This window comes from Bubalus kerabau, chromosome 23, assembly GCF_029407905.1.
Source record: "Bubalus kerabau isolate K-KA32 ecotype Philippines breed swamp buffalo chromosome 23, PCC_UOA_SB_1v2, whole genome shotgun sequence".
In the NCBI taxonomy this organism is placed as follows: domain Eukaryota; kingdom Metazoa; phylum Chordata; class Mammalia; order Artiodactyla; family Bovidae; genus Bubalus; species Bubalus kerabau.
In genome coordinates this window covers 34438821-34465530 of record NC_073646.1, presented here as the reverse complement: position 1 = coordinate 34465530, position 26710 = coordinate 34438821, and the positions used below count along the sequence as shown (strand labels likewise).

At 49.2% G+C, this 26710-nt stretch overlaps 1 protein-coding gene across 1 annotated transcript; it reads right to left on the bottom strand.

Moving 5' to 3' along the window:
- Positions 1-8281: 8281 nt before the first annotated feature.
- On the bottom strand, positions 8282-9862 carry CLDN3 (claudin 3). The gene has a single exon (XM_055561739.1). The coding sequence runs from the start codon at positions 9310-9312 to the stop codon at positions 8653-8655; it is 660 nt and encodes a 219-aa protein (XP_055417714.1). The 5' UTR covers positions 9313-9862; the 3' UTR covers positions 8282-8652.
- Positions 9863-26710: the final 16848 nt, after the last annotated feature.

The following is a 26710-nucleotide window of genomic DNA, read 5'->3' as shown; positions in this document are numbered from 1 at the left end:
TGGACTGCAGCATGCCAGGCTTCCCTGTCCATCATCAACTCCCGGAGTTTGCTCAAACTCACGTCCATCGAGTCTGTGATGCCATCCAACCATCTCATCCACTATTGCCCCTTCTCCTTCTGCCCTCAATCTTTCCCAGCATCAGGGTCTTTTTCAATGAGTCAGTTCTTCACATCAGGTGGCCAAAGTATTGGAGTTTCAGCTTCAGCATCAGTCCTTCCAATAAACATTCAGGACTGACTTCCTTTAGGGTTAACTGGTTTGATCTCCTTGCAGTCCAAGGGACTCTCAGGGGTCTTCTCCAACACCACAGTTCAAAAGCATCAATATACCACCTTAATCATGGGGTATAGTTCAGTCATTTTAAATAAATCTATATTGGTGTGAAACATATATTCAGAACCTTTTCACCTGAAAATCTGAAACTATAATCATTAAAGGACAATACCCCTTTTCCCCTTCTTCCTGCCATTGGGAGCTATCATTCCACTTTCAAATTTATCATTGAATTTGACTATTATATGTATTTCATATAAGTGGAATCATACAGCATTTGTCTTTTCATGGCTGGATTATTTCCATGTAGCGCGTGTCCTCAAGGCTCACCCATATGATAGCATGTGTCAGAATATCCTTCTTTGTTAAGGCTGAATAATATTTCATTTTACATTTATACCACATTTTGCTTGTCCATTCATTCATAGGTGGACAATTGCATTCCATCTCTTGCCTGTTGTGAATAGTACTGTGAACATAGGTGTGCAAATATCTGTTCAAAACCCTGCTTTCAACTCTTTGGGGTATATACCCAGAAGTGGCATTATTGGATCTTATGGTAGCTCGATTTAAAATTTCTTACTCCCACACTGTTTTCCCCAGTAGCTGTGCCATTTTACATTCCCACCAACAGGTCATAGAAGTTCCGGTTTCTCCATATGCTTGCCAACAGTTATTTTGTTGGCTTTTTTTTTTTTTTAAGTTTTAGGAATTCTGCATATAATCTGGATATTAATCATATATCAGATATATGATTTGCAAATATATTCCAAATCCATCCTGTGGATTGCCTTTTCATTCTGTCCACAGTGCGTTTTGATGCATGAAATTTAAATTTTCATCAAGTCAAGTTTGTCTATTCTTTTCTTTTGCTGCCTGTGCCTTTGATATCACATTCAAGAAACTGTCACCAAATCCAATGATGCAAAGTTTTGCCCCACACTTCTCAAAAAGTTTTATTGTTTTACCTTTTATGCTTACGTCTTTGATCTAGCATGAGTTAGTTTTTGTATATGGTGTTAGGCAAGGGTCCAACTTCATTCTTTCACTCGCGGCGATCCAGGTGAAAAAATTATTCTTTCCTTGTTGAGTGTTCTTAGCATCCTTATTGAAACTCATTTGAGATTTTTGTGTGTATGTGAGAGAGTTTATTTCTGAGTTCTCACTTCTATTTCATTTGTCTCTATGTCTGTCTTTATGCTGCTACCACACTGATCTGATTACTCTAACTTTGTAATATTTTCAAATCCAGAAGTGCAGATCCTTCAACTTTGTTCTTCTTTTTGGCTATTCAGTTCCCTTGAGAGTCCATATGAATTTCAGGATGAACGTTTCTATTTCTGTAAAAAAAAAAAAAATTGGGATTTTTCATTGTATTGAAACTGTAGATCACTGGGTGACATGGATCTCTGAGCAATTATAAGTCTTTCAATTCATAAACATGGGCTGTCTTTCCATCTATTTGTGCTTAATTTCTTTCGGTAGTTTTTTGTAATTTTCAGTGTACAAGTCTTTCACCTCCTGGCTTAGGCTTTATTTCTAAGACTTTTATTCATTTTGATGCTATTGTGAGTGGCATTGTTTTCTTAACTTCCTTTTCGGTTTATTTATTTTATATTTTTTATGCACTCAAATCTGATCATCTTTTCTTTCACTTTTGGGGTTTGTGTCTTGCTTAGGGAGGCTTTCCTCAGTTTGATATTATAAGAACACTCTGCATTGCCTTCTAGTTCATTTGTAGTTTGTTTTGTTGTGTTAAACCCTTAATCCATCCAGATTTTCAGTGAATTGCCAACTCCCTAGTGATGATTATTAGAACATGGACAGAAGGCAAGGTGGAAGGATAGGGACTGCAAAACGTGTTGGGACTTTCCTGGAGGTCCAGTGGTTAAGACTTCTCACTTCCGTTGCAAGGGGCATGGGCTCGATTCCTGCACCCTGCTGCACTGTGTTCGAGCCCTGCACCCTGCACAGCGAAAAGTTACTGTAGAGGCTGGAGGGGAGAGGGAGGAAGGAGGAGCAATATAGGGGCAAAGGATTAAAAGGTACAAACTGCTAAGTGTGAAATAAGTCCAAGGCTATGTTGTACAACATGGGGAATATAGTCAATACTTTATAGTAATTACAAATGGAGTATAACCTTTAAAAATTGTGAATCACTATATTGTACACCTGTAACTTATGTAACATTACTGTGCATCAGCGGTACTTCAATAAAAGGAAAAAATGTGGGGGCTGGAACAACTCCAGGGGCTCCATTGTTGGGTCTGGGAAGGAGGCAGTGAAGGGCCTGGGATACAATACCAGCCAGAGAAATTTGGCTGGAATTGTCACTCCATGTCCCTATTCAATCTTTTCTCTTACTGACTTCCATACAAATTTTCAACTTCAGCCAGGTTGGCCTTTTGGTCAACTCCTGACTTCTGGCCTGACTCCATGCCTTTGTCCAGTCTGTGATTCCTGCCTGGAAAACCTTTTCCTCTTAGCTCTGCCCATCTAAGGCAGATATGTTCAATTAAAGTGATAAAAGTTTGTATCTTTAACATGTAAAAGTGAAAGTTTTGCCGTTCCATATAAATATAGTAAATATATCAAATGAAAAGCAGGCAAAGGCTATATCAAGGCAAGTCATAAAAAGAAATAGTCAGTCTATGTATCAGGCAGTCAATTTAGGTCTGCTTTGTAACCCAACTTGTATTTGTCAAGTTCCTACTTCATAAAGGAACTCTCCTTTATACTTTACGAAGAATGCAAGGATAACCAAGACTATTTCCATGATCAATAAATTTTACAATCTAGAAAAGAGATAGGACAGTACACAGATTGACCATAATTGACAAGAGACAAAAGAAGAGAGAGATTACACAGAGTTCAGTTAGAAAAATTAATAAAGGGACTTTCCTGGTGGTCCAGTGGTTAAGAATCTGCCTGCCAATGCAGGCGGACATGGGTTTGATCCCTGGTATAGGAAGATCCTACATGCTGCCAGGCAACTAAGCCCACACGCCGCAACTGCTGGGCCTGTGTGCCCTGGAGCCCGGGCTCTGAAACAAGAGAAGCCACCGCGGTGAGAAGCCCGCATACCGCAACTAGAGAGAAACTCCTGCTCGCTGCAACTAGAGAAAACCTGCACTCAGCAACTATGACCCAGTGCAGCCAAAAATGAATAAATAAAAATTTGAAAAAGAGAGGATATATATAAACATAGATCTGTTCACTTTGCTGTACAGAAGAAACCAACATAGCACCCAATAAGATGTCAATAAATACACTCCAATATGAATGAATAAAAATTAATAAGAAGTAATAAAAATTGATAAGAATTAATAAAATTACTGGACTGTGTTAGTCACTTACTCAGTCATGTCCAACTCTTTGCAACCCCATGAACTGTAGCCCGCCAGGATCCTCTGCTCATGAAATTCTCCAGGCAAGAATACTGGAGTGGATTGCCATTCCCTTCTCCAGAAGAACTTCCCAACCCAGGGATTGAACCCTGGTCTCCTGCCTTGCAGGCAGATTCTTTACCATTAGAGCTATAGGGAAGTCTCCTCCATCAATGTAGGTAAGTAGTTTTGATTAGAACATTGTCTAGATCTAACAGAAGCTCCATTAATGTTAAAAAAAAAAAATAACAGGGGAGGATTGAGAGTATCAAGAGGGGGTCTAGAGATGGAAGATCCTCTTGAGACTGTTACAGAAAGATGGTGACAGCCTGGTTGGAGTCCCAGCAGTACAAGTAGGGAAGACGAGAAGTAATGACAGATGTAATTGACAGGAGGCGGCAGGGCCTGCAGCCGAGCCTTGGGGGTCTCCTTGTGTGAGGCCTGCCTTGCAGAGTTCTTAAGGGGATCAAATAGAGGAGGGGCAACATCCCCCTCTTTTACAGAGGAGGACGAGAGCTGGCCAGTGACTCGCCCAAGGTCCCTCAGCGGGCACCAGGGCCAACGCCCTCGCTCTCTTTACCTGCTCTGCGGTGCATACTTGGCAAGGATGACCTTTCATGAAACCCTGGCGGGGCAGGGAGAAGGAAGGTACTGTCTGTCCCTCCAGGCCTGCCGCAGACCTTGAGGGAGCCACAATAAATGCTGTGTTTGTTTGATAAAGCACTTGGCTTTTGGTCTCAGTAGGAGGAAGAGCTAGAACAGGTGTGGCGAGCCCGGGGCAGCCTGCAGCACAGGTGGAGGTTGGGGTGGGACAGAGCCCCAGGGCCTGGCAGGGGGCTCCAGGTGCCATGGATTTTGAAGAAATCCAAGGACTTTCTCATGCCCCAACCATCTGTCTCATGTTCCCAGACTCCTGCCTGGCAGAATACACCAAGATCTTTTTTTTTTCCTCACCGAAATCGTAAGGATACCAGCTCACACTAACTGAGGTCTTACTGCGTGCTTAGCTTTGTGGCAGGTGCTTTTCATGCACACAGACATGCCATCATTCCATAAATGGGTGTTGACTACACTGGGTGCTGCAGACAGAGGGAAATTTGGGACAGTGTCCCTGAGCTTGGGAGATGACCTTCTGTAGAGGACATTTCAGAAGAAACAGAACAACAATATAGTGTAGTATGTGCTGTGATGGGGTGAAACTAGACTGCATGGGAATCCAGAGGATGGCTGAGCTAATCCTCAACACAGCATACCCATTTTGCAGGTGAGGAAGCTGAGGCTCAGAGAGTGAACTGCCCTACTTACCTGGTCAGTTTGGTTCTGACTTATTTTCTTCTTTTAAAAACAAATTTTTTTAAAATTTTATTATTGGAATATAATTGCTTTAGTTTCTGCTGTATGACAAAGTGGATCAGCTATATGTATACATATATCCCCTCCCTCTCAAGCCTCCCTCCCACTCCTCCCATCCCACCCTTCTATGTCTTGACTAATTTTCTTCTTCAGGAGATGATACAGATAAAAACAGGGATGGAAAAGACAAGTTGGAGGCGGGCCTCAACCCCTATGTTGAAACGATGGGGAAACTGAGACCCAGGAGGGAAGGGAGTTGCGCAGAGTCACACAGGAAAAGGAGTGGATCCCACCTGACTCCCAGTCCAGTCACACCAGATGACTTTCTCTTCTCTAGTGGTCTTAAGATTTCCTGGGACCCCCTCACGTGGGACCCTTTCCAACTTGTGGTTTGCATGCTGCACACTCCAACCTCTCTGTTTAGACTGGAAATTCCAGAAAGAATAAGAAGAGGTTGAGTTAGGACAGATCCAGAAGTCAGGCAAGGACGTGTGTGCGTGTTGGGGTGGGAAAGTTACCTCGCTCCCCACCAGGGGAGCCCAGCCTTGGGGAAAGACTAGGGAGCCAGATGAAGGTCTGATGGAGTCCGTCTGCCTTCTCTGCCCAGTTCGAGGGTGCCGGGGTGGACCACAGGGGGCTGGTTCGGCAGCTGGGAGCCCTTGGGTGCAGGCTTTCCTCTTGAAGCCAGTGGTAAATGAATAACCTTGCTCATGCCTGCGGGGCCCTCTGGGACGGAGAGCCACCTGGTGCCCTTCAGTTCTGGCTCGGCGCAACCTGACTCCCTGGTGCCCCTGGCCAGAGACCGTGGGGGTGCAGATGTGAATCCCTTGGCCCCTTCTGCCTACACCCCCAAATCCCATCCAGAGAGGCCCAGAGAGCATGTCTGCTCAGTTCCTCCTGCCCCTCTACTGCTAAGCCTCCTTCCTCTCTGACCCTTTCCCCCACAAAGCCCCCTCCCCTTCACTGACCCTCTTCTCTGGGTCCCTTCCCTCTCATTGAGCTCCCTTCCCCCACTTCCCCTCCAACCTAACCCCCTTTCCCAGAGGCCTCCCCATGAGCCCCTCCCCTCTTGCTAAGTCTACTCCTCTCTGAGCCCAGGTCCACTTCCTCCAGCTCTTCCTGGGATCCGTCTCCATCACCCCCTCCCCACCTTCATATTCACAGCCCTCTCCCTCTTTCCTTTCCCCAGGCCAGAGGAATGGTTTCCAAAGAGGCCTGGGTTGGAGAGAGAGTAATGCCAACCCCAAGCCCTTTCCAGGAATCTCCTAAGAATGAATACTCTAAAGCCAGGGTGCTCTTCCTGTTTACAGTAACCTATTTCCTCTTCTTCTGGTAATAAAGCACAGTGACTTGTCAGTTGTTGCTTAACAAGAGGAGAATATTTTAGACCAATGTAAAGCATTCCAGGAGTTGGTGATGGACAGGGAGGCCTAGAGTGCTGCGGTCCATGGGGTCGCAAAGAGTTGGACAGGACTGAGCGACTGAACTGAACTGAACTGAAAGCCTTCTACTGAAAAATCTGCCTGCCCCTGGGGCCTTTTGCTTTCTGCTTTGCTGCAGGTCAAGAAGTTCAAGATACAATAACTTTGAAATAACTGCAAGCCTCCACAATCCCAAATACCTGTCCTGGGATAAATACCTGTCCTTGCTCTTTTGCAAGTTGCTCTCCTGGCCTGGAAGCCGCAAACCTCTAGGACGCATGGCCTACATGGTCTGTTTCTGCTTCTCATCTCCCACCCATCTGTCTGTCCACTGTGTCCGATGTCAGGCCTCTTGCCAAGGCCACCAGTGACCAGCTCGGCACTCTGAATTCTCAGGCTTCTTGCCTGACGACTTCCGCAGCCTCCGACACCATTGCCAATGCCCGCCTTCTTGAAACTCTTTTTTTTTTCTCTTTGGTTTCTAGACTGACCTCATCTACTTCCCTGGTTTCGGTTGCCATATGTATTCTAACAACAGCAGGTTTACCACTCCTGAGTTCCAGATCTCTATATACGCCCTGTCTCTTCCTAGACGTCTGTGCCTGGAGGTCCCACAGGCTGGCCAAACTCTGTTCACTCACAGCTAAGCCCATCAACTGCCCCCAGCAACCTGGTCCTATTTTGGTAAATGGTACCACCATTCAATCACTGACCTAAGGCAAAAAATTTGGGTTAACCCCGCTTTTTCCGCTGTCTCTCTCCACATACCCAAATGGTTTTCCAGCCTGGCTCTGGCTCATCCTGCCTCTTTCACAGCACTCCCTGCCACCCTCCCCATCAGGCCCGGCCCCCCTGCCACCCCCGTCCCTGCTTTATTTCTGGGCTGCATCATCTCACGAGATGACAGCTGCACAGCCTCTAAGATGGTCTCCTGCCTTCATCCCTCTACCTGAGTGCCAGCGCCGCGGGCCAGCTGGAGAGGTTATTCTAGAGCATAAATCTGATCAGGTACCTCCCTTCCATGATCCCGTAACAATCCAGTACAATCCAGGGTCTGTAATTCTGCACACGAGACTCCCTATAACCTGGCCTCTCCAGGGCCCAGGGACGCATCACCACTTCCTCCCTCACCTTGCTATCTACCCAGCCAGGTGAAATCCCACTTTCCTGGCTCTGGACACTGGGCCCCTTTCCCACTGCCTGAACCTCCTACACCTTCTCCAAGACACAAGCGCTTCCAGCCTTGTTTACCTTAAGTATTAGAGTGTCACCAGAGAGTTCTGAGTACTCCCTCCCCCCACCTACCCTTTCCTTCCCTCAAGAGTTTCAGGGGAAAAAATGAGGCCCCTCTCTCTTCTCTCCTCCTGGGGACACAATTCTACCCAGTTTCCTTTGGTGGTGTGTTTTACCAGAACAATAGATCTTTTTGTTCTCCTTTTCCAAATATGAAATCATAGCATTGAATGTGCTCTTTCACACGCCATAGGGCGATTCAGGCATTGGGGAGCGCTTTGGAGGGCCGGTGTCCCAGGCGCAAACCTGGAGAAGGGAGTCCCTGACATACCCCCACCTCCTCCATGCCCGGAAGTGCACCTGCCCGTCCCTCCCGAGTGGGCCTTCCTTGTCTGAATCCCCAGTGAATAGGCCAAAGGACCAGCTAGCTAGTGAGTACCCAGCTCAGTTTACAACTTATTGAAACTCTCTAAGCTTCTTCCCGCAGCCGGAGCGCAGAATTCAGCCAGGGCCAATCCTTGGGGGGCGCACGCGGGGCGGGGGGTTGGGATGGGGAAGTTTTGGAAGTAGGTGGAGGCCTGTCCGCGCTCAGGACAAGAAGGCGCCAGCAACTGCAAAACGAAAGACTTTTATTGAAAAATATCGTGGCCCATTTTCAAAGCTGCGGGTCCCTGCGCAAAGAGAATTTTGTGGCCACAGTCCGACCGGGCGGGCAAGTAGCGGTGGTCACCCCAGTTCCGCGCACGAGAGGGGCAAGGTTTCAAAGGTTCGTGCCGGCAGGCCCCTGGGCTCCACAATCCCGCTCCCCGGGCCAAGGAGGGCTAGCAGCTGGGGAAGGGGGCGCCGGGCGGACCCCTCCCAGTCCAGTGAGGGAGCAGACTGGCATCTGGGGAGCGGGGGCTGGACTCCGATGCAAGGCTGCACGCAGGACTGGTGGGCGCGCCAGCTTGTGGGAGTGGTCGGGGCTTCCCGCGGTCACCCCATCAGACGTAGTCCTTGCGGTCGTAGGCCGTGCCGGTGCTCGTGACGGGCCCGGTGGAGCGCGGCGCCGAGTAGACTATCTTGGTTGCCGCGTAGTTGTCGCGCGGCGGGCAGGAGCAGCAGAGCAGCGCGCCCCCCAGCAGCTGCAGCGCCGACGCCGCCCAGCCCACGTACAGGGCGGAGCCCATCTCGCGCTTCTGAGCCTCGGGCACCAAGGGGTTGTAGAAGTCCCGGATGATGGTGTTGGCCGACCAGGACACCGGCACGAGGGTCAGCAGGGCAGCCAGCAGGAAGAGCACGCCTGCCACGATAGTGATCTTGGCCTTGGCCGTGTCGTCCTGCACGCAGTTGGTGCACTGGGCACCCACGAGCGCCACGAGGAGCCCGAAGACAGCCAGTAGGATGGCGATGACGATGAGGGCGCGGGCCGCCTGCAGGTCCTGCGGCAGCGCCAGCAGCGAGTCGTACACCTTGCACTGCATCTGGCCGGTGCTCTGCACCACGCAGTTCATCCACAGTCCCTCCCAGGTGATCTGCGCCGTGATGATGCTGCTGCCGATGAAGGCCGTCACGCGCCACATGGGCAGCGCGCAGCACACGATGGTGCACAGCCAGCCCAGCACGGCCAGCGAGGTGCCCGCGATCTCCAGGCCCATGGACATGGCTGCCGCGCCAAAGCCGGCTCTGCCGGGCGGCTCCACGTGCGGGACGACGAGGGTCCGGGGCCGCTGGGGCCTGGGCGGGAGCGGCGGTGCAGCCGACGGACTGACGCCCCGCTTGACGGACGAACGGACGGACGGACACAAGGGCGGCGCGCGCTAACGGCTCCGCTCTCCCCGCTGGCGCAGCGGCTGCGCCTGCACCTGCCCGTGGCTTTGTAGGCGGGCGGCTGCGACTGGGCTGGCCCCTAGGAAGGGGCCGGTTAGTCTTCGATCCCGGCCCAGCGCTCCGGCGGGGGCGGGAGGGGCGGAGCCGCGCTCTCCCAGGCCTGGGGACAATGACGTGGCCCCTCTTCTCCCTTCACTAAAGCGCCCCGGAGGAAGCACTTGGCCAGGAGTGGCTCAAGGCGCCAGGGTGCGGGCTTCCGAGAGGGCGGGGCCGAGACCTGCCCCCCAGCCCCTCGCTCCTGCCTACCCCGCCCTCGCCCCAGTGCTCGGAAAGGAATTCTCCGGGGGATGGGGTGAAAAAGGACTACCTGCTTCACACTCCACCACTCTACCCGCAGCAAGGAGGAGTGGGGAAGGGGCGGGCAGTGTGGGCGTGGCCAGCCCGCTGTGGGCGTGGCCCAGCTGTTTACCAGAGTGGGCGGCTGTCCCCGGAGCCGCTCACCTGCTCCTGGTCCCACTGGCCTCTGAGGTAGCGCTCCTCCCTGCGCGCGCTCTCGGCCTGATCCAGGCCCCTGGGACTGCCAGTCCTGGTCGTCTGGACTCAGAAGCGGGGGACAGCCCGCAAAGGCGCCCTGAAGACACCCCTGAGCCAGTGCTGAACTCAGATTCTCTAGCCCCTCCTCAGTTCCCAGGTCTTCACCCTCACGGTGTCCCTGGATCTCTTTCGCTGAGCTGGCCTCGCCTCCTAGAAACACCGCACCCGCACCCTCCTCCCACAGAGCCAGGGTCCTAACCCCGGGGGAGTCAGTACCCACCTTATTGAAACGATGGTGAAAGACCTTTGATCCCGGCAAAGGTGGGAAGTCAGAGACATTATCTCTAAAGGCCTTGCTCCCACACCTGAGCTATCCCTCACCTTGCTCTCTGCCCTACAGAGGTGACCTGGGAGATTCTGTCCCTCACTTCCCCTCTCCTCAGGGCCCCCACCCTTGCCGTGTCCACTACAGGGATAATGTAGAGACCACATGGCCCATTCTTTCCACCGTTCAGCTTTTTGCTCCCAGCCAGGCCTTCCCCTGACCACACTGTTTAAAATCACAGCCGGGAATTCCCTGGCTGTCCAGTGGTTAGGGCTCCATGCTTTCACTGCCATGGCCAGGGTTCAATCCCTGGTTAGCACAAGGTAAGGATCCCCCAAGCTAGGATCCCACAAGATTCTCCAAGGGCCACGTGGCCAAAAAGGAAATAGATAAAAATTTAAAATCACAGCTATTCACCTCACAATGTCCTGTCCCCATTTTTATACTTTACATTCCTTTTAGCATTTCACACTGCCTGTTATTTGCTTTCTGCTCTGGTATGTCAGCTCCATTGGGACATCCAGAATGCTCCCAACCAGGCAAGGGTTTCTGCCGGTTTTATTCACTGCCAATGTCTCCAGTGTCTGAAACCATGTTAGGTCCTGAAGACAAAGTTGATGTAGTGACTTTTTAAAAATTTTTTTACTTATTTGGCTGCATGCACAGAATCTTCTTTTCGGCAGGGGAACTCTTAGCTGGGGCATGAGGAATCTAGTTCCACAACCAGGGATTGAACCCTGGGCCTCCTGCATTGGGAGTACAGAGTCTTAGTCATTGAACCACCAGGAAAGTCCCTGATCTAGTGACTTGAATGGAGGATAAGCATCACTTTCTTGCCTTCCTGCAACCTTGTCTGCCCTGGGGGTGCCCCCTCTTCCTGGCATGAATGACTGGTAATGGGATATTACCCTGTTACCTGCCTTTGGAATCTAGTCGGAAACTTGGGCACTTTGAGGTGAGAGGAGGGACCTATGGAATCGGCCCTAGGGGTTTTTCTGCTTTGTCGCATCTCTCAAATTATAGGCTTGCATCCTGTGTCCTCCTCTGTGAATGTCCTAGCCCTGGGGTGAGGTAAACAGGGTCAAGGCCCATGGAAACCAGGGTCCTTCTTCTTGCAGGAGCAAAGGTCTTGGGCTGGGCCAGTTGGGGCTGGGCTGGGCAGGGCTGGGAGTGCCTGGCCAGAGGGCCCAGCTGGTGCTGGGTGTGGGTTGCCCTGGAGGAAGTTCTTGAAGTCCAGTGAAGTGCTGGTTATTGGGCTGACTTTGGGGTAGAGGAGTGGCAATGGGGGCCTGAGACCAGATGCTTTTGTCTTGAGAGTGGGCTTCCTACTCTTTGTGCTGTGAGCTCTATCTCTTGCTACCTGCGAGGCCAAGGAAAGTCACACCCCTGCTCCTCACCTCAATTTCTTCTTCTGCAAAATGAGGAAACTGATGTCTACATGATCTACCTCACAGCGCTGTGATGAGTACAGAGGCAACGTGAGCATATTGCAAATTAAAAAACAACAAGGGCCGGACAAGCCAGTGTGCAGAGAAATTGTGTGAAGGTGTGGGGTTTAGATGGATGGACCTGAATTGGAGTCCGCCTCCACTCTCACCAGTCCTGTGACCTTGAGCAAATCCTCTCCTACCTGGAGCCTCAGTTTCTTCATCTGTGAAGAGGGGTTTATTCTGAGTTGCTTGGGTTTGGGGTACAGGCAGGAAGAGGTGCCTTGTTCCTGAGTGAGGTGGACCTACTAGGTTGGGCTGGGAAGAGATGAGGCCAGAAGGACAGAAAGTTTCGTGCCCAGGGGCCAAACTTCAGGAACTCTGCAAGTAAGACTTTGGCTCTGGGCAAATAGCTTCAATCAGCTTTTTGCTTAATATCGTCCATGGTCCTTACAACTCAGTAATAAAAAACAAATAGCCCAATTAAAAAAAAATACAGTCAAAGGATCTGCATAGACATTCAGAATAGACAAGGAAGATATCCAAATAGCCAAGGTGCACGTGAAAAGTTGTCGGACACCATTAAGCATCAGGGAAACACAAATCAAAACCACGAAGAGATACCACTTCACACCTACAAGGATGGCTAGAATCAAAAACACGATAACAAGTGTCGCAGAGACTGTAGAGACACTAGAACTCTCCGACAAAGCTGATGGCATTGTTCAATGCTACAGCTGCTTTTGAGAACAGTCTGGCAATTCCTCAAAAGGCAGAGTTACCACTTGTTGTTTAGTCGCTAAGTCATGTCCAACTTCTTTGCGACCCCATGGACTGTAATCTGCTAGGCTCCTCTGTCCATGGGATTTCCCAGGCAAGAATACTGGAGTGGGTTGCCATTTCCTTCTCCAGGGGATCTTCCCAACCAGGGATCGAACCTGCATCTCTTGCATTGGCAGGCAGATTCTTTACCACTGAGCCATCAGGGAAGCCCCCTGGCAGAGTTATACTGTATGATCCAGCAATTCCATTATTAGATATTTACCCTAACAATGAGAAATGGAAGATATAAAGAGAAATAAAGAAGATATCAAGAAGAAATAAAGAGAAATGGAAACATGTGTTTACCAAAGAATTCACACACGGGATTTCCCTGGTGGTCCAGTGGTTAAGAATCTGCCTGCCAGTGCAGGGGACATGGGTTCGATCCCTGGTCCAGGAAGATTCCACATGGTGCGGGACAACTAAGCCTTTGCACCACGCTACTGAAACCTGGGTGACTAGAGCTTCGCAACAAGAGAAGCACCTGCAATGGGAGGCCTGTGCACCCCAACAAAGAGTAGGCCCCCACCGCTCACCACTAGAGAAAGCCCACACACAGCAACGAAGACCCTGTGTAGCCAAAAATAAAATAAATAAATTATAAAAAGCAAAACCAAAAGGACTTGTGCACAAATGTTCAGAGCAACATTCCTAACAGCCTCAAAGTAGAAACGTCCTAAATGTCAGTTGGTGAATGAATAAACAAAAAGGAGTATATCTATACAATGGGATATTATTCAGTCATAGAAAGGAATAAAGTTCTGTTCTGTGGCACAATGTGGATGAACCTTCAAGACATTATGGTAAGTGCGTTGCAAGGAATGGTGTGTATTATGTGAGTTCATTCATAAAAAAGATCCAGAGTAGGAAAATCTATTTGAGATAGAAAGTAGATCCGATGGTGCTGGGGTGGGGCATTGGGGGAAATGGAGATTGATTGCTAATGGGTACAGTGAGAATATCCACTCCAGTATTCTTTTTAGGGTGATGAAAATGTTCTACAATTGATTGTGCTGATGGTTGCATAGCTCTGGGAAGATACTAAAAAACCATTAAATAAATTGTGAAATGGTCTATAAATCATATCAATAAAGCTATTAAAATAAAAACCACTATGGTGTTTGGGCTCCAAAATTACTGCAGATGGTGACTGCAGCCATGAAATTAAAAGACACTTGCTCCTTGGAAGAAAAACTATGACCAACCTAGACAGCATATTAAAAAGCAGAGACATTATTTTGCCAACAAAGGTCTGTTTAGTCAAAGCTATAGTTTTTTTAAATAGTCATGTATGGATGTGAGAGTTGGACTATAAAGAAAGCTGAGCGCCGAAAAATTGATGGTTTTGAACTGTGGTGTTGGAGAAGACTCTTGAGTCCCTTGGACTGCAAGGAGATCAAAGCAGTCAGTCCTAAAGGAAATCAGTCCTGAAACTCCATTAGAAGCTGAAACTCCAATACTAAGGCCACTTTTGGCGAAGAACTGACTCATAGGAAAAGACCCTGATGCTGGGAAAGGTTGAAAGCAGGAGGAGAAGGGGATGACAGAGGACGAGATGGTTGGATGGCGTCACCAACTCAATGGACATGAGTTTGAGCAGCTTCGGGGGTTGGTGATGGACATGGAAGCCTGGCATGCTGCAGTCCATGGGATTGCAAAGAGTCGGACACAACTGAACAACTGACCTGAACTGAACTGATGGTGCTTGGGGCCCCACAATATTTGTTGGTGTGGTGTGTGTGTCCCCAGAAGGTGGGAAAGAGGATGGGATGAAGCTGTCTTTGTATGGAGAGTGCTATGACTATGGGTAGTGGGGGAGTGCTGTTGAGAGGAGGGTGAGGCTTGGGGGCTCCAACACAATGCTTGTCTCTCCCTTCCATTCCTGAGCCTCTTGTCCAGAAACAGCACCTTGACCCAAGATGGCACTGATGCTCCAAAATGCCTCCAGTTAGTGCCCAGTGACCATTGGAAGGAGAGTACTGAAGCTGTCTTGATCTAGGAGAAATTCTTGTAGGAGGAGGTTGGGCAGGAGTTGCTGGAGAAGGCTTTGCTTGGTGAAGGTGACCAGGTGTGTTGGAGTGAAGTGTGTGTGTGTGTGTGTGTGACTCCAAGAAGCAAACGCTAGAAAAAGAGGAACTGAAAGAAGAGTTTCCACAGCTAGGAGATTAACCTGTTCCCCCACCCAGTGTCCACCCCCCAGAAGTAGCCATCAGGGCCCCAGGGCCTGCCGCTCCCATACTGTGGCCGAGGCACCCTCCCCCATCCCCCACCTCCCAGCGCACTCAGTCTGGGCTCCTCCTCTGCCCAGTGGGCACTCTGTACTGAATTATACCATTGGCTTTCTTGGTTCTCCAGCTTGCAGATGGCAGATTGTGGGACTTCTTGGCTCCTATAACTGCCCGAGCCAATTCCTCTAATAAATCCTCTTTTACATATTGTGGCTCAGACAGTAAAGAATATGCCTGCAATGCAGGATACACGGGTTCAATCCTTGTGTCGGGAAGATCCCCTGGAGAAGGAAATAGCCACCCACTCCAGTATTCTTGCCTGGGAAATCCCATGGACAGAGGAGACTGGTGGGCTACAGTCCATGGAGTCCCAAAAGAGTCGGACGTGACTTAGCAACTAAACAATAACAAGTATTTTCTATTAGTGAAACTTTACTACTGTGGTAGAATTCTTTAACTGACACAGAGGCACACCTTCTTTTATTGCACTTCACACTACTGTGTGCTTTCTTAAGTTGAAGGTTTGTGGCAACCTGGACTGAACAAGTCTATCAGTGCTGTTTTTCCAACAGTATTTGCTCACTTGGTGTTTCTGTGTCATATTTTGGTGAAATATTTCAAACTTTTTCATTATTATTATGTTATGATGATCTGTAATCAGTGATCTTTGAAGTTACTATTGCAAAAAGATTATGACTTGTGAGGCTCATGAAGGTTAGCCTTTTTAAGCAATGAAGTATTTTTATTTTAAAAAACTTTTTGCTGCACCTCAAGACATGTGGGATCTTAGTTGCCCAACCAGGGATTAAACCTATGCCCCCCGCAGTTGAAGCAGAGTCTTAAGCACTGAGCTGCCAGGGAATTTCCAGCAATGAGGTGTTTTTATTTTTTTATTTATTTTTTAAATTAAGGTATATACACTGTTTCTTGGGCTTCCCAGGTGGCACTAATAGTAAAGAACTTGGCTGCCAATGCAGGAGACGTAAGAGATGTGGGTTTGATCCCGGGGTCAGGAAGATGCCCTGGAGGAGGGTATGGCAACCCACTCTAGTATTCTTACCTGGAGATCCCATGGACAGAGGAGCTTGGTTACAGTCCATGGAGTCCCAAAGAGTTGGACATGACTGAAGCAACTTAGCAAGCACACACATTGTTTTTTTAGACATAATGCTATTACACAATTAATGAATACAGTGTAGTGTAAGCATAGGGGCTTCCCAGGAGACGCCAGTAAAGAATCCATGTGCCAGTGCAGAAGATGTAAGAGACTCAGGTTTGAGCCCTGGGTCCAGAAGATCCCCTGGAGGAGGAAATGGCACACCACTCCAGTACTCTTGCCGGGAAAATCTCATGGACAGAGGTCCATGGGGTCGGAAAGAGTCAGACCTGATTGATCATCCAAGCACTATATAGTGTAAACATAACTTTTATAGGTGCCAGGAAACTGAAAAATGTGAATGACTCACTTTATTGCTGTATTCGCTTTATTGGGGAGTCTGGAACCAAAACTGCAATTTCTCTGAGGGATGCCTATATTTAGACTCTTTACATTTACGGTAAATATTGCCATGTTAAAGCTTGGTCTAATATGTTCACTGCAGCTTTATTTACATTAGCCAAGATACAGAAGCAACCTATGGTGTATATATACAATGGAATGTTAGCCATTAAAAAGAACAAAATCTTGCCATTTAAGACAACATGGATAGATCTAGAGGGTATTATGCTAAGTTAAATAAGTCAGAGAAAGACAAATACTGTATGATTTCATGTATGTGTGGAATCTAAAAAATGAAACAAGTGAACTCACATAACAGAACAGGAACAGTTATAAATACTGAGAACAAACAGGTGGTGGCAGCGGGGAGGAGGTTGGGGGAAGGAAAGAAATAGGTGAGGAAGATTATGAGGTACAAACTTTCGATTGCAAAAGGGATGAGTCATGTGTGTGAAATGTACAGTGTGAGGAACAGCAGTCAATAACTTTGTAATATCTTTATATGGTGATATATCCTAACTAGACTTATTATAGTAGTTATTTCGCAATGTATCAAATCAGGGTATTGTGTAACAGAAACTAATACAGTATTATAGGTCAATTATATTTAAAAAACAAACTCATAGAAAAGGAGATCAGATTTGTGGTTATCAGAGCAGGAGCCGGCAGGGGGAATTGAAGGAAAGCAGTCGTAGCTCAGCTGGTAAAGAATCTGGCTGCAATGCAGGAGACATGGGTTCGATTCCTGTGTCGGGAAGATCCCTTGGAGAAGGAAAGGGCAACCCACTGCAGTATCCTTGCCTGGAGAATCCCATGGACAGAGGGGCCTGGCGGGCCTCAGCCCATGGGGTCACAAGAATCGGGCACGACTAGGCGACTAAACCACCAAACCACCACAGTCAAAAGCACAAATTTCCAGTTTTAAGATAAATTAATACTAGGGATGTAAATTACATAATAAATATAATGAATATCGCTATGTGTTACATATGAAAGTTGTTAAGAGAGTAAATCCTAGGAGTTCTCAACACAAGGAAAAAAATTATTCTCTATGTCTTTAATTTTGTGTCTGTATGAGATGATGGATGTTCACTAAACTTACTGTGATAATCATTTCACAATGTATGTAAGTCAAGGTTTTCCTGGTGGCTCAGATGGTAAAGAATTTGCCTGAAATGTGGGAGACCAGGGTTCGATCCCTGGGCAAGGAAGATCCCTTGGAGAAGAAAAGGACAACCCACTCCTTTGGACAGAGGAGCCTGGCAGACTACAATCCATGGGGTCACAAAGAGTCAGACTAGACTGTGTGACTGAGCACACATATACACATATAAGTCAGACCATTATGCTGTACACCTTAAACTTACACAGTGCCAACATCAACCATATCTCAATAAAACTGGGAGATAAAAAGTGAAAAAAAAAAAAAAAAAAGCTGGGGCCCTCACCATGCACCACTAGGAGTTTTAGGGCGGCCAGCTGGATGGTGACCACAACGAGGGCACCAGGTGCCCTTGGGTCCAGAGGTCCCGAGCTGCTCTACCTTCCCTCCACCTTTCAATCTTCTTATGCCTGTTTTATCTATAAAGTCCAGGGGTTTTGGCTGTACTTGGCAGAAGGAATAGGGCCATGTATGTCTATTTCATCTTCTCAAGAGTGAAAGTTCCTGGGACTTCCCTGGTGGTCTAGTGGTTAGGAATCTGCCTTGCAATACAGAGGACATGAATTCAACCCCTGGTCAGGGGACTAAGATCCCCCATGCCTTGGAGCAACTAAACCCATATGCTGCAACTCCTAAGCCCACGTGTCACAAATAGAGAGTCCGTGAGCCACAACTAAAGATTCCATGTGATGCAATGAAGACCTGATGCAGCCAAATAAATAAATAAATATTTTTAAAAAGGAGTGTAAGTTCCCCAACTGTTGTCTTTTTTTTTTTTTTTCGCCTCACCATACAGGATCTTAGTTCCCCGACCAGGAATCGAACCCATGCCCCCTGCAATGGAAGCGCAGAGTCCTAGTCACTGGACTGCCAGGGAACTTCCCCCCCAACCGATTTTCTTTCACTTGGTTCTCTATACACTTATTCATTACCTGCTCGGCTCCTGTAACCACTTGAGTTTAAGACCCCTAAGTCGGCCTTTGTAGTTCAGTGTTTTGGTCTTGGGTCTCCTACTGGCGACCAGAATGAGAAAAAGGAAAAGAAAAAGAAACCGCAGGGAAGCTCAGTTGGGCTAGGCTGGGGCTGGGGGCACTGCAGGAGAGAGGGCTGGGAGACCCCGGCCCCCAGCCCATGCATGGTGCTCGTCCTCCCCCTCACTAAGCCTCCCTTCCGGGAACGGAGGGTAAAGGGCTCCGTTGACTTTTAAGTTTATTTAAGCCTTGGGGATCTTATCATATCTGGATCCTAACAGCACAAAGTTAAACAAAGCAGCTTCTGAGGCCCAAGGAAAGAGTAGTTGATTTAAGATAGGGCTCTATCAGAGGTTATTCAACCCTTAGTGCCTCCCACCTTATCGCTGACAGGGGCCACGATCCCTGATCCCCGGCCAGGGCAGTCCCCTGGCATTCTGTGCTCCGGCTAAGCTCCAGCCCCAAGGGGAGTCTTCTGGGGAAGGAGCTCAAATAACTTTGTCAGTTGATGAGAAGCCCTGTCGGTGCCAGGCAGCCTCTTTATCCGCCAGCCTAGTCCCTACTCAATGCGCTTATAATGACAGAAGCCACCGTGGTAGAGAGGTAGGGGGTGGGAGGACACGCAGGGTTTTCTCTCACCAAGGCTGATCCCAGTGCCCATCGGCTGCAAAGAAACACCGATCCTGAATCCAATATGATGCCATCCTTCCTTAGGGGCCAGCCAACCCAATGTGACCCCCGTCACTCCAGACCCCTTCTGTGGTGAGGACGTTGGCCATTTGTTCATACACTCATTGATGCTTACTTGGGATCTGGATTTGTTTTACTTGAGCATCATGCTTCTGCCAGTACCACCATTCTTGAACTTACTCACACCTCATATGCTGTTCTTGTCAATCTTGCAATATTGCTTCTGATCTAGAAGCTGCCATACAGCAAAAGAAGTACAGGGAGATGTCCCAGGGGTCCTGCTTTCCTCATGATCCCCACCATCTAGAAGCATCTGGCTTTGCAGGGGATGCAAGGATGGAATGACCCTTTGAAGACAGCTGCGGTCCGCCTGGGAAACAACAGCGTGGGAGGTTGGACTGCCATCTCAAAAATGCCCTTATACGTGGTGCCTTTTCTCCTGTAGACAGAACACATGTGCATTCGGACTTCCTCCTCTCCTGGTCTGCTAAAGAGGATTCAGTAATTGCACCAAGTTTCCCCTCACCCCTCCCATCTCACTGATCGTAAGGAGAAAGGGTTGCTTGCTGGGAGAAAGGCATTGTAGATACATATAATAAAGGGTTGAGACGGACAGAGGAAGAACAGAACTTTTTAGACTAGGAATGAAAGAAAGGTTTGGGAGGGCAGCTTCCAGAAGATCTGCTGAGGACCAACAGAGGGGTGTGGGGTGTGAGAGGAAAGGAAGGTACTTTTCACCTGTGTTGTGGTCAAACACATATTTCAATACCTTTGATATCTTTCAAAAGGCAAGGGTGGGGTAGGGAATAGGGAGTGAAAGTGTTAGTCACTCAGTCATGTCCAACTGTTTGGCACCCTGTGAACTGTAGCCCTCCAGGCTCCTCTGTCCATGGGATTCTCCCAGCAAGAATACTGGAGTGGGTGCCATGCCCTCCTCCAGGGGATCTTCCGGACCCAGGGATAGAACCCGGGTCTCCTGCATTACAGGAGGATTCTTTACTGTCTGAGCCACCAGGGAAGACCCGGAGGGGAGGGAGTAGGGGGTTCCTACTTCAGTGGAAGGGAGGGGGCCTGCTAACCATTTGGGGTTCCTTGGGCCCCTACAAGCACAGGCAAAGGAGGATCGCTACAATGGCTGAGACGATTGACTCTGACCACAGAGGGTAAGTGAAGCCGCAGTTAAGAGGTGGGAACACAGGCAATTGTGTAGAGCTCAGGGACCCTCCTGGGTGTCTGCGTGTTGCCATCACCAGTGGTAAGTTGTCTAAAGAAGACCATTGCCACCCTAGGCAGGACCACCAAGTACAGGTCATCTCTGTGGGAGAAGAACGCTGGCCCAGCTGAGGAGCTGCCAAAGTCGAACTGTGGAGTGAAGGAGGGAAGGTACAGCCTGGGATTGGCTACAGAAAGCAAGATGGCATCCCACCGTCTTGGAGCTAGCCTGCAAAATTGCCCTCTTCCCTTGGAATATATTTTTTTAAAATAAGGGGAGTTCCTTGGTGGTCTCGTGAGGACTTGGTACTTTCACTGCCATGGCTCAGGTTCAGTCCCTGGTTGGGGAACTGAGATCCCGCAGGCTCCAAAGCACAGCCAAAAAAAAAGAACCCCCCCCACCAAACACACTGGAAAGTACAAAGAATAACATAAGAGATACCCATGGGGCCCCACCACTCAGATTTAGCAAGTCGTTACATTCTTATTCTTATTTATTTATTTATTTTTGGCCCCACCACATGGCATGTGGGATCTTTGTTCCTTGACCAGGAATCAAACCTGTGCCCCCAGCATTGGAAGCACGGAGTCTTAACCACTGGCCCACCTAGGAATTCCCGCAAGTCATTACATTCTGCCAGAAACCCTTTGCACCCCTTCCCTATGCCACTCACTTCTCTCCTTCTGGGTAACAATATCCTGAAGTTGACATGGCATCTTCCTGTTCAGTTTTGTATAGTTTTCTACTTGGGTATATATTCATTCACAATATATAGAACTACCTTGTGTATTAAACATTTTTACATGGGCAATCTTACATTGTACACCTCTATCCAAGGAATGCTCCAGGCAAGAATACTGGAGTGGGCAACTGTTCCCTTCTCCAGGTGATCGTCCCTAACTAGGGATCGAACCTGGGTCTTCCACATTGCAGGCAGATTCTTTACCATCTGAGCCATCAGGGAAGCCCTATATTGTACACAGAATTTGACAGTTTGCTTTATTCAATGGTGTTATGGCTTTGAAATGTACACAAGAAGCTCCAGTTCATTAATGTAACTGCTGTGTGGTATTTCATGGTATTTCATGTCTGTGAGAATGTCACGGTTTCCATTCACTCTCCTCTTGGTGAGCACTTGGATTATTTCTGTTTTGCTATTACAAACATGTGACATACATCCTTGTAAATGCCTCCAGGTGCCTATGTATGAGTTTCTCTAGAAGTGGAATTGTTGGATTGTAGGGTATAGGCACCTTCCACCTCACCAGGTGTTGCGAAATGATTCTAGAGAATATTGCCTGTTAGTCTTTGACACTCCCTTCAGCACAGAGTTTCTATTGCTACACATCTCTGTTAAAACTTGGTAGCATTCAGATTTTTGTTTTCTCTCATTCTGTGGGTGTCAAGTGGCATCTCCTTATTGTTTTAATTTGCATTTCTTTATTCGTGACACTGAGCATCTTTAATTTGTTCATTGTTTATTTCAGCATTGTCGTCTATGAGCTACTCACTGATGGAATTTGCCTAGTTTTCTGTTGGAATGTTTTCCCCTTTTCTTATTGATGTGTTGAATCTTTTTATATGTTCTCAGCATCAGTTGATTGTTGGCTGTGTGTGTTAGTCGCTCAGTCGTGTCTTACTCTGCTACCCCATGGACCGTAGCCTGCCAGGCTTCTCTGTCCATGGGATTCTCCAAGCAAGAATACTGGAGTGGGTTGCCATTTCCTCTTCCAGGGCATCTTCCTGATCCAGGGATCGAACCCAGGTCTCCTGCATTGCAGGCAGATTCTTTACCATCTGAGCCACTGGGGAAGCCCTGATTGTTGGCTATATGGCGGTAAATATCTTCTCCTGGACTACAGCTTATCTCTTATTATGTTTAGGTTATCTATTGTTTCTTTTTTGAGGCGTAAAATACATTTAGCGAGGTCCTTAAAATGCACAAATCTTAAAAGTACAACTTGAAATTTTTGCACTTGCACATATTATGTGCCCACCACCCAAATCAAGATATAGAGCATTTCCATAACCCCAGAGGGTTTCCTTAAGTCCCATCCCCCTTCTCCCCAGAGGTGGCCATTTTCCTTTTCCCTTTAAATTTTTAAAAAAAGACATTTATTATTTTTTTAAAATGAAATTAGTTTGTTTATCTGGCTGTGCCCCGTGGCATGTGGGATCTTAGTTCCGCCACCAGGGATCAACTCTGCACCTCCTGAAGTAGAAGCACAGAGTCTTAACCACTGGACCACCAGGGAAGTCCCGTGACCAGAGGTAGCCACTTCCAAACTCCTGTCACCATGGATTACTTCTGCTTCTTTTTGACCTTTGTAGAAGTGGGATCACAGTGCGTACACTTCTGTATCTGGTTTCACTCAGTATAATGTGTGTGAGGTCCACTCATGTTGTGTGTGTGTATTCTTTTTCATTGTTGTATACCATTCCGTTGTGTGACTCTGTCACAGTTCCTATCCATTCTTGTGAGCATTTGGATGGTTTCTAATGGTTTTTCTGTTACAAACAAGATGTGGCACACGCCCTTGTCGTCCAGGTACACATACCTGAGAGTTTCTCTAGAAGTAAAAATGTTGGGTCATAAGGTGTATGCATCAACCACGCTACCAGATATTGTGAAATGATTCTCTAAAATTGTCCCAGCCAACTCTTCCTTAAGCATGTTGGAAAGTTTCTGATGTACACATCTCTACCCACACTGGGTAGTACTTTCGTCTATTTGCCTTTAGAAATAAACTAAACATCTACATGAAAAGAAAACTGTAAAACTTTCAGAAGAACATAGAGACTATCTCTATTTCTTGGGGCTGGAAAGCATTTCTAAATATGATACAAAAGTATATTAAAAAATTGATAAGTTCGAGTACATTTTAAAAACTGGTGTGATAAAAGACAATAAAAATTTTAAAAAATAAGCTAGGTAATTTGCCATTGTAATTTGCCTTTCTCTGATTGTTAGTGAAGTTCAACACTTTTATGTAGTCATTGGTCATTCCAGTTTATTCTGTATATTGCCAATTCATAGCCTTGGTCTATCTTTCTAATAGGTTGTCTTTTTCTTTATAGATTAATAGAAATATCTTACATATTCTGATTACTAACCATTTGTTGGCTATACAGATTTGATATGGCTTATTTTTAAAAATAGATATTTATTTCATATTAGTTTTTGCATGCAAAGTCTTTTTTGTGGCATGTGGGGCTCTTGAGCTACGGCATGGGGGATCTAATTCCTGACCAGGTGTCAAATCCAGGCATTGGGAGTATGAGTCTTAGCCACTGGTCCACCAGGGAAGTGGTGCCTAGCTTATTTGTAAAAAAAAAAAAATAAAAAATTATTGTCTTTTATCATGCCAGTTTTTAAAATGTACTCAAATTTATCAATTTTTTTCTTTTTTACATACTTTTGTATCTTGTTTAGAAACACTTTCCAGCCCCAAGAAATAGAGATAGCTCCTGTTTTCATCTAAAATTTTTATAGTTTTCTTCTCATGTAGATGTTTAGTTTATTTCTAATATCTACATTGTTGTTATTGTTGAGTCCCTAAGTCACATCCGATTCTTTTGCAACCCCATGGACTGTAGCCTGCCAGGCTCCTCTGTCCATGAGATTTTCCAGGCAAGAATACTGGAGTGGGTTGCTATTTCCTTCTCTGGGGGATCTTCCTGACCCAGGGTGAGAACCCGCATCTCCTGCATTGGCAGGTGGATTCTTTACCACTGAGCCACGAGGGAAGCCCATATATCTACAAGGAGACCTTTTTGAGAAGAGACAGGCCCTGCCGTGGGATGTCTCAGTCTGAGGCAGATAATCACACATACTGGGAGCAGATGTCACACCAAGGAACAAAAATGGCCCCTGTACTCAGGTGCTGGGGATTCCAGGGGTGATTGGAGAGGTAATTTTGCAGCTGGCTCTTGTTACATGGACACCTGTGCTGAGATACCACAATTACGTGTGTTTTCTGAGATGGAGCCTAAGGCCAGGAAAATGATTAGGTGCAGGAGGCACCTAAGGAGGCAGTGAGGACAGGGGTGGTGGCATCTTAGAATCTTGTGATACTTGGCCCTGGGCCAGTTAAAACCCCATCTTGTCCTTTCTCTCCTCAGCAGCAAGGTTGGGGTCCCCCCCGCTACCCTCTTTCGGCATCCCCTCCACCTCTGCCTCCCTCATGAGCCTCTTAAACTGGCCAGCTGAAAAACCAAACTGGTTCAGGGCCAGCGGGTCAGACTCACCCACCCCCGGGGCCGGCTGAGTCTGTGAGCTGGTCCTCAGGCGCACTGGGGGCTGTGTTTGGCTGTGAGTGGCGGAGGTGGGCTGGGCCCTGGCGGCTCTGGGGGTTGCCGCCGGTGGGGGTGGTGGTGTATTTATCTCTGGGTGGGGAGGTTTTGGTTTGGGTTTAGCCCGCGGGGGTGTGTCTGTGTGGGTTTGTTTGTGTTTGTGTGAGAGGGTGTTTGTATTTGTGTGTTTCTCTCCCAGGGTGGTCCACAGTTCCGGGCAGGGTCTGTCCCTCCCTGTGGGTGATGGCGACGGCAGGAGATCTGAGGTAAGAGTGGCCGGGGTGGGGTGGAGCCGTGTCCTCGAGGCCTGGCCTGGTTGGCTGCTTTGGGGGTAATTCCCAGGCTCTGGGGTGTCATGATCCTGGGAGGGAGGCATGAGTCACTCCTCCCCTCCCACTGCCCTAGAGAAACTTCTTCCCTGTCCCCGGGGCCAGGTTTCGCCAGAAGCCATAAAGAGGCCCTGCGCAAGCCTCTTCCGTTTTCAGGTAGGTGGCTGAAACCCAGCACGGGAGCTGCCTCGGAGCTGAAACGAGGGCGCCGCCCAGATGGGATCCAGCAGCCTGGACCCATCCCTCAGGCTCTCCCGGGTCTTTTCTGTGTCCTGAATATTCTGTCCCATTCCGGTAGGCCCGCCGCTCACTGAGCCCTCCCCTCACCGAGCCCCTCCCCTCATTGAGCCCCCTCCCCTATCTGAGCCCCCTCCCCTCAGAGCCCCTCCCCTCACTGAGACCCCTCCCCTCACTGAGACCCCTCCCCTCAGAGCCCCTCCCCTCACTGAGCCCCCTCCCCTCACTGAGCCCCCTCCCCTCACTGAGCCCCCTCCCCTCACTGAGCCCCCTCCCCTCAGAGCCCCTCCCCTCACTGAGCCCCCTCCCCTCACTGAGCCCCCTCCCCTCAGAGCCCCTCCCCTCACTGAGCCCCCTCCCCTCAGAGCCCCTCCCCTCACTGAGACCCCTCCCCTCAGAGCCCCTCCCCTCACTGAGCCCCCTCCCCTATCTGAGCCCCCTCCCCTCAGAGCCCCTCCCCTCACTGAGCCCCTCCCCTCACTGAGCCCCCTCCCCTCAGAGGCCCTCCCCTCAGAGGCCCTCCCCTCACTGAGCCCTCCCCTCACCGAGCCCCTCCCCTCACTGAGCCCCCTCCCCTCACTGAGCCCCCTCCCCTCACTGAGCCCCCTCCCCTCACCGAGCCCCCTCCCCTCACTGAGCCCCCTCCCCTCACTGAGCCCCCTCCCCTCACTGAGCCCCCTCCCCTCACCGAGCCCCTCCCCTCACTGAGCCCCCTCCCCTCACTGAGCCCCCTCCCCTCACCGAGCCCCCTCCCCTCACCGAGCCCCCTCCCCTCACCGAGCCCCCTCCCCTCACTGAGCCCCCTCCCCTCACCGAGCCCCCTCCCCTCACTGAGCCCCCTCCCCTCACCGAGCCCCCTCCCCTCACCGAGCCCCCTCCCCTCACTGAGCCCCCTCCCCTCACCGAGCCCCCTCCCCTCACTGAGCCCCCTCCCCTCACCGAGCCCCTCCCCTCACTGAGCCCCCTCCCCTCACCGAGCCCCCTCCCCTCACCGAGCCCCCTCCCCTCACTGAGCCCCCTCCCCTCACCGAGCCCCCTCCCCTCACTGAGCCCCCTCCCCTCACCGAGCCCCCTCCCCTCACCGAGCCCCCTCCCCTCACTGAGCCCCCTCCCCTCACTGAGCCCCCTCCCCTCACTGAGTCCCTCCCCTCACTGAGCCCCCTCCCCTCACCGAGCCCCTCCCCTCACTGAGTCCCTCCCCTCAGAGCCCCTCCCCTCACTGAGCCCCCTCCCCTCACTGAGTCCCTCCCCTCAGAGCCCCTCCCCTCACCGAGCCCCTCCCCTCACTGAGTCCCTCCCCTCAGAGCCCCTCCCCTCACTGAGCCCCCTCCCCTCACCGAGCCCCCTCCCCTCACTGAGCCCCCTCCCCTCACTGAATCCCTCCCCTCACTGAGCCCCCTCCCCTCACTGAGTCCCTCCCCTCAGAGCCCCTCCCCTCACTGAGCCCCCTCCCCTCACCGAGCCCCTCCCCTCACTGAGTCCCTCCCCTCAGAGCCCCTCCCC

What these genes read in the sequence shown, in the direction of transcription:
- CLDN3 (XM_055561739.1), bottom strand. Translation starts at nt 9,312, where the DNA reads ATGTCCATGGGCCTGGAGATCGCGGGCACCTCGCTGGCCGTGCTGGGC.